Here is an 8,402-nt window from a genome sequence, read left to right on the forward strand (position 1 = left end):
GTAACTCTTATCTAGGGTCACAAATGTTCTTGAGACGGGCCTACATACAAACTTGAAACTTGTACAAAGATAATATTTTTATTCCTTGCGTTGCAAGAAGAAGAGGAAGATTCATACCAATTCGCTTATTGAAACTTTGGCACCTCTTCACATTCACAATTTTCTTCTTGATAGAATTTGAGGTGGGCCTGACTCCTCACCCAATAAGGCCTTGTTGAATGGGAGGATTACCCTATCTTGTAAACCAGTAGGCTTGAGCGTGCCTAGTCGGTGTGGGACTCTAACACTCTCCCTCATGATCAAGCCCGTATGTTGGGTTATGCCTGTTATTGAAGGTAGTTGTCGAATCTAACTCCTCACTCGCTGGTCAAACACTCAACTCAACTGAACCTGGGTTCTGATACCATGATAGAATTTGAGGTGGGCTTGACTCCTCATCCAATAAGGCCTTATTGAATGGGAGGATTACCCTCTCTTATAAACCAGTAGACTTAAGCGTGCCTGTGGAACTCCAACACTTCTCAACTTCAACATGAAGACTGAGGAGTCCACTAAAGTCGTCATCCTGGAAGGTATCTTTTATTTAAAGTGTGAATTTTAGTCTCTTGGGCTGATTAAAAATATATTAGGTTGAAATCTCATTCATGCAATTTCGTCAGGATTTGATTTATAGCTAAAAATTTTAATTTTTTTTAATTTATTTATGTGTTACGAGGTATCAATAGTAATCAAAGTATTTATCTATAAGACTGATGACATAGGAAGATCTTTTCCATTCATGACAATTAGTTTTACCAAAAAGTTCTTGATTGTTAAAGTAAAAAAATATGAAAGTGCTTAATCATGCTTTAACTCTTTTGGATTGCAAGTCAAGAGTCTAAAGTTTAGTGTTTAGAGCTTTCGGCATTATAAATCTTTTTGTTGAACAGAGAAATAGTGTCAAATGAATACTAAGGATTGTAAATTAAAGTGACATATAGGAATCTTTTGAATGCAATATAAAGATTAGTCATTCTTAAATGCGGACGTTCTAAAATTTTTAACATGCGAACGAAATGTGAGTATCTAGACGCTCACTTTACAAACCCTACAATCAAAAGTAAGTAACTAGATGCTCAATTTTGGTCTGCATGTTAAAAGTTTCAGGACGTCTGTCTGAGAGAATTTCAATATAAAGATTGCATTAGTGTCTTAATTTCTTGCTTTGGTCCTTATGGTTGGAAGGATTATAAACTCCCTTATCTGTTTTTTTTTTTTTTTTTTTTTTGTTCTTTCCTTCCTGCAGGCGAACAGCCGTTTGCTCCAACCCAGGCTTTAGGTCCCAGAAAGTTCTTATCGTTGCATAAACTCAAGGATCCAGAACAGGGTTTGTTGGTGGATGGCGTTTGCATCATTGAAGCAGAAGTTACTGTGCTTGGATTTTTTGGAACAGAGTGATGAAATCTTTTGCTAAATTTCCCAGAATACTTTAGCTAGAATGATGAGATAACGTCACTTTGATTATAGGATGATGAGATAATTGAGATAAGCGTGACTACTTTTAAAGTTGAGATTATATCTTTGTTTACGTACCATTATTGCATTATTGAAACAATCATGGGATAAATTATCTTATTTTACTTGTTGATGAGGAGGAGATAAATAATCTTATTTCAATTGTTGGGCAAGTAGAATCAGATTTAGCCTCTTTCTTACAGACTTGAACAAAATGATCTTATTCATTCCTTGCCTCTCTTAAATGGTCTTCTTCATTCCTTGCTTGCAACAAGAGGAACTCAAAAATAAAAACCGTGTCTCAAGCCAAAGCGCCTATTTAGACTTAGCACCACTCCAAATTCACTTGTCTTTTATCAACGACATGAACACCGAGGACTTCTCTGAACTTGCCTATTTTTCTCCTCTCAACAACATGAATGATGGCGGCTTCATTGAAGCCGCCATCTTAAGAGGTACATTATTTTAATTATATATTTTGCCGCCAGTTAAGTATATACAAAGTGCAAAATTAAAGTCTCTGGGTTTTGGTCTGTACGTTAAAAACTTCAGGACGTTTGCGCCTGAAAATTTTCACACCACATATATATAACATGTAAAATCGTACTTCATTTTTCATGCTAGTGCTTTGGTAGTTGTATGATGTTAATTAGTGGGCTTTAATGATAAGAGATGAAGATTTTTAACCGGAGTTGTTCACTAACTTTCATATATTGAACTATTTACTTTCTCTTATAATTCATGGAACTAATTAAAACTGTAATAAGTTTTATCCTCTTCAGGAAGGGATGCTCTGCCTAGTCATTTCTTGTTCAAAATCGAGTCTTTCTCATTACTAAAAGCTTCAGTTGATATATACAGAACGAGCCAATTTGAAGCAGGGGGTTTCAAATGGTATTTTATTTCTTGGTTGAAATGTTTACTAAAACAGTTTTATCTGTTTTCCATAGTTTTTAAATATGCTTACTTGCCAAATTAGTATCAAGACCTTTCTTTGTTTCAGTTTACCATTGGACCTGGTTTTACAGGAGATTGCTGATATACCCAACAGGGGACTCTAGCAAAAACGGGGAAAATCATATCTCCATTTACCTGGAATTGATGGAGACAAGTTCTCTCCCTGCAGGATGGGAAGTCAATGTGATTTTCAATTTTCTAATATTCAATCAGCTTCAAGACAAGTATGATAGTCTCCAAGGTAAAGTGCTTAAAGACTAACCGCAGAGCTCATACGAGGATCTATTTTTTATATGATTCGTTTGCATCAACTTGTGGTACCACATATTCTCTCTTACTTTGACAGGGTAAATTATACAGATAGAATGACGATAAATCCGTTGCCTAAGTTTAGAAATTGTTATTCTTTTACACTCAATAGATTCATTAATGTTTGTGATGTAGATGGTAGAGTAAGGAGATACCATGCGATGAAAACCAAATGGGGTATCACCAAATTCATAGATCTGAAAGCATTTCATAACCCTCTTAAAGGATACCTTATAGATGATACTTGTGTCTTTGGCGCCGAGGTTTTTGTTGTCAAAAGTACTTTTAAAGGGGAGTGCTTATCGATGATCAAAGAACCTGCTACATGTTACCATCTTTGGGAAATCACAGAATTTTCAACTTTACTTGATGAAAAATATTTGTCTGAACCATTTGGAGATTATAACTGGTACAAATTCACTTCTGATATGCAATGGCTTTTATTTTTCTTTGCTAGATAAACCACTGCCTGGGTTGATTAATATTTCGTTAATGCAGGAGAATTTCGCTCTACCCTAATGGACATGCAGAAGGCAAGGGCAACAGTATTTCAATATTTCTATCGTTGTACAAGGAAAGCATTCCTCCTAGTACTAAGTTGTTTGTGAAATCCATTCTGCGTGTCAAAGATCAAACAAAAGAAAATCATGTCAATATTATATGTGAGATTCCTTATCGTTTAACTTCAAGTAGAGCTTATGATAACATAGTTTTTTTCTCATACATAAACTAATCTCTTTAGGGTTGCAAGTCGTAAACCAGGAGAAAAAAAATAAAATAAAATAAACCTGAACTGGCATAGAGAAAAATTTGAATGCAATATAAAGATTGCATCAGTGCTATAATTTCTTGTTGTAACTCCCTTTCCTGTTCTTCATTTTTTCCTTCCTGCAGTTCAAACGGTTTTTTCTCCACTCCTGGATTGGGGTGCTAGAAAGTTCATGTCATTGCATAAACTCAAGGATCCAAAACAGGGTTTCTTGGTGGATAACACTTGCATCATTGAAGCAGAAGTTACTGTGCTTGGGTTGATTAAAACAGAGTCATGAATATGTTGATAAATGTCTCAGAATGCTTTAGATATAATTATTTGGTTTAACTTGGCTTGGCCTTTAGCCATATATATGCTGCTATTATGTTATACTTCAATTCAAACTAGTTCTGTTCACTTTGTGCAATTCGTTATGCATTTAAGTGAAAGACTATAGAATCCAATCCATCATAGTAACTGAAATGCTTGAGACAAATAATGTTACTGACATTATTGGTACATGATATTACATGAAAAATTACATGCAATATAGTTTTATTGCAATCAATAAGTAATGATGTGAATTCAATTCATATCACTTTGATCAATTATATGGGGTGGTTCTGAACTAGAAATCAAAGGCAGGTTCATTATCAGGGAGGGACTCACCGGATTGTCATATAGAACTGTTTCAAGTGTGTTTCTATTAGTCCATAAGCCGATCCATGAGTAGTTTGACGATGGATGGAGCATCAACTGTGACTGCTACCTTTACTGTAGGTTTGTCTGACCACTCGGTGACCTCTGCAAATCTGGTTCAAATGGATGAGTTAGTAGGAGCACAAAGATGATGCAACAGATGACAGATAATACAGACGTCCAGTAGTGCCTATTTACGACCACGAAAAAAAAAAAAATTTCGAGAAGTACTTAATTTCATGAAATTTTAAGTTCTAGACTGACTTCAGCCTATAATGATGTCTACGCACATTGTTCATTTCAATTTCTTCGAAGGAATTAGCATTGTTTAATGTCAAGCTCTACTAAGTCATACTACTGGAAGAACCACAACAGCAAAGTTTCTCAGCTTCACTTTAGACACCTGATATCAGGGTATAAGCAGAAACTAGGGGGTAGCTGATAATTCAATTGTTCTTATAAAAAAATGCTACAAGATGTCTCNCACCAATGATTTTTGATTATGCTATAAAAACCATTATCTAATATTTCTGTATCGTGTATAGACATATAAAGACATTCTATAGAGAATTGAGAAAGGTTTATAGGAGTTTTAAAATAGTCATTGGTCTCCCATATTTCATTTATTGTTTGTTGTTTGCTATAATTAGTGTTTCTCACAGTTACAAAAGACATGTTTTTGCACCATCTTCTTCTAATAAAAACCCGTTTATGTTTTGCAGAGAAAATAAATTATAAGCATCCTAGTCAATGAGAGGATTTGACATAAATTTCTTGCTAGAAATTGTGTAAAACTTGAATGTTGGCTACGTGAAAATGTTAGAGTTCCGATTGGAAAATTTTAGGTATTTAAGGGGTATAAATTGTTACTGGAAATTTTACTTTAAGCGTGTATAGGTGTTGCTTTTGCTTTCATTAATGTTGGCTGAATAACACATGATTTTATACGTTAAAGAAGAAATCGCGCTATAATCGTGCCTTAGTCGTGCTATAATAGTTTATTATATCTAAGTCAACATAATTCTGATGATATTTTGAATTTTAAGTCAATTACACACGCAGTCACACTAGAGTTCTCTCATTCATCTTTGATTTGGTAGGTTATTGTTTTATGGTCTAAAAATGACTAATTTTCTTAATCAAACTCCTCATGGTGGTAGTGCTCAAGTTAACGATCAGCAAACTCCCTCTAGTGGCAATGATGTTCATGATAGTCCACCACCGAGCCAAACTTTAATTAATAATACTTCATTCTTCTCTGCAGCAAGGAGCCTAACTCTTGGGGTAAACAATGTCCATGAAGATAAATACGCCAATGTCTTAGTGATGGGAGGTCATATAATTTCAACCATTGTTGTAGTTTCGGCGACTAATTGCAAATATGAGATGTCTAGTAGAGCGAAATACCTATTATATTTTCTTATGTCGTGCATCTTATATCTTTGTCAGTTTACTAACCCATTTCTATGCTTTCTTTCTCTTTGGGTACAAGAGAGTTGTAGGGATTATGAGGGCAACTATAATTGTTGCCACAGACTTCAACCTTCTTACTACAACTGGGCCTTATATGCCAAACAAGGTGGTTGTCTTGTAACTATTGGTGTTTTAATTGTAAGTGCACCAACGCTTTTTGGTTATGCTATAAAAATCGTTATCTGATATTTTTATATCGTGTATAAAGACATATAAAGACATTCTATAGAGAATTGAGAAAGGTTTATCAGAGTTTTAAAATAGTTATTGGTTTCCCATATTTCATTTGTTGTTTGCTGTAATTAGTGTTTCTCATAGTTACAAAAGACATGTTTTTGCACCATCTTCTTCCTATAAAAATCTGTTTATGTTTTACAAAGAAAATAAATTATGAGCATCCTAGTCAATGAGAGGATTGGATATAAATTTCTTGTTGGAAATTGTGTAAAACTTGAATGTTAGTTGTGTGAAATTATTATAGTTTCGACTGGAAAGTTTTGGGGATTTAAGGGGTATAAATTGTTGCTAGAAATTTTACTTTAAGCTTTTATAGGTTCTATTTTGCTTTCATTAATGTTGGCTGAATAACATATGATTTTATACGTTGAAGAAGAAATCGCGCTATAATCATGTTATAATCGTGCTATAATATCTGCTAAAGATCCTTTCTACTATGTTTTCCAGATCTAGGTTCAACTGTTGGGCATGAAATTTTTCCTTCAGATTCATTTTTCTTCAGGTGTCGTTGTCTCCAACTTCACATAAGCAACTGTTAGAACCTAACTCCTAGCATGTCTAATTTTTCCAGATCTAAACTTAGTAACTAGCATGTCTACTTGCACTTTTAGAACCTAACTCCTGACTTCAGGTTTGGAGTTGTGTATTCCTTGTTGAAATTACAATACAGAGTTTGGGAGATTCTAGCTGTTGCCACTGTTAATCAAGGTGCATTTTTTTGCTTCTCTGTATAGTTTCTTNCTTAAAAAGAGTTTAGGTGGGTGTTAAATAAAACCACGCAATTATTATAATTGTAGTATCTGAAATTGGTATATGCATTATGGTAAAAAAGTAAAAACAATGAGTTAATTATCAATTAGACCCTATAGTTTGGGTCCATTGTCAAGACACCTTTATTTTTATAACTAGAATAATATTACATATACAAACTCATTCATACAAACTGATATATTAAAACTAGACCTGAAAAAACGGGTCCAGACACACGAGTCGGCCCGTACCCGAGTAAAAAATATAGGGCATGGGTCCAATATAATAAACCCATTTTTTTAGACCCGTAACCGACCCGGCCCGTATAACTGATGGGTTATATGGGTGAACTCGCGAGCACCCGCGCGTACCCGTTTTTGCAAATCTGAAATGAATCCCTAACCCCTAATTTTATCAGGCCTCTCATCTCTCACTCTCAATAACTCTATCGCGGCCGCATCTCATCTCTCAGACTCTCAGTAACTCAATTCTATCCCGTCTCTCAATCTCTCATCAATCAACTGAGTACCTCCCTCTTTAGTCTTTGCCATCTTCTTCGTACCTCAAGTTCAACTCCCTGTCTCCCTCTTCGATTAATTGCCAGTTCGTCACTCATCAGTCATCCAGTTCGTCATTCCCATTCTTAGTACTACAGTTGCCGGTCGCCGTCACTCATCCTCATCGGTTGGTCATCTCCTCTCTCTCACATCGTCGGCTGGTAAACAATTGTCTTGGTTTTTCCGTTAAGCATTAAAAATTGTGTATTTGTTTTTGTTTTTTTGACAAATTTTGTGTTTTCTTTTTTGATTGAATGGTTAATGTCGGTTATTGCATATTTTGTATTTTAATTTTTGTTTGTGAGATTAACATTGTTTACACTTATATTATTGTTTGGTTGACCTTTTCCTGTACGTCGATCTATGTAGAGTTGTTTTCGTTGAGTGTGTTTGTGTTGAGTTCCCCTGGTTAATGGGTTTTGCAAGTGGGGTTTACTTAAATGTATAAGGGATGCATGTTGTGGTTCAATTCGAACTTTAGTGCTACAAGGATTGAGACGGGAATTAACCTTCTGCTGGAATATTTTTTTCCTGCCCTCGCAAAAATCAAGATTGTTGTTGCTATTACATAATATGTATTAACTAGTTACATGCATGGCATTAACATGTAAAAGCTCCTGCTATCCCTCTTAGTTTTTGGTTGAAGACCGAGTGAAGAATTTGGCATGAATTTTTGTCTCTAAATTTTTTATGTTTGGCCAATTTATTTAACCTCTAATTTTCCACCTTTGTCAGGGCTTTCTAAGCTAAAAGAGTTACAAATTTCCAACTGTAATATTACAGATTTTGGAATTTCTTATTTAAGAGGTATTTTACAATTTGCTTTGTTTAATTATTTTTTAGTTTTATTTTCATCTTTGTAGATCATGAGCATTAGTGTTTGTAAGAGTATTTTAGAAAGTTTATTTCTTATAAATAATATGTACTGAGATCAGGGAAAGTTTGTGGTTTATACACTACTTTTTGCATACTTCTCCTTGTAATCTAAATCCTAGCATGATATCCATGCTAAGTTGACTAGTAGTCTTTTGTTCAAGTTCCTTCATTATTGAGATGGCAAAGCCTGATCCTAACAGTGTGTTGATTGGTCAAAAAATGCTTTTTTTATTCAGCTTTTGTGTTAGTATGGGTTTTAGAACTCTGCAGATGGAGGTATGTATGGTGGCCGTGGGCTT

At 34.7% G+C, this 8,402-nt stretch overlaps 1 protein-coding gene and 1 long non-coding RNA gene across 2 annotated transcripts; one reads left to right on the plus strand and one right to left on the minus strand.

Moving 5' to 3' along the window:
• Positions 1-2,915: 2,915 nt before the first annotated feature.
• On the plus strand, positions 2,916-4,098 carry LOC116131141 (MATH domain and coiled-coil domain-containing protein At3g58410-like). Its single transcript, XM_031416791.1, has 3 exons — positions 2,916-3,169; positions 3,259-3,422; positions 3,655-4,098. The coding sequence occupies exons 1-3, from the start codon at positions 2,922-2,924 to the stop codon at positions 3,807-3,809; spliced, it is 567 nt and encodes a 188-aa protein (XP_031272651.1). The 5' UTR covers positions 2,916-2,921; the 3' UTR covers positions 3,810-4,098.
• On the minus strand, positions 3,153-4,610 carry LOC116131143. Its single transcript, XR_004128216.1, has 3 exons — positions 4,181-4,610; positions 3,549-3,777; positions 3,153-3,376 (listed from the first exon to the last, which is right to left on the minus strand). It is a non-coding gene; the product is annotated as an uncharacterized LOC116131143 (long non-coding RNA).
• Between the last annotated feature and the right edge of the window lie 3,792 nt (positions 4,611-8,402).

Source organism: Pistacia vera, unplaced genomic scaffold (assembly GCF_008641045.1).
Source record: "Pistacia vera cultivar Batoury unplaced genomic scaffold, PisVer_v2 Contig23, whole genome shotgun sequence".
Classification (NCBI taxonomy): domain Eukaryota; kingdom Viridiplantae; phylum Streptophyta; class Magnoliopsida; order Sapindales; family Anacardiaceae; genus Pistacia; species Pistacia vera.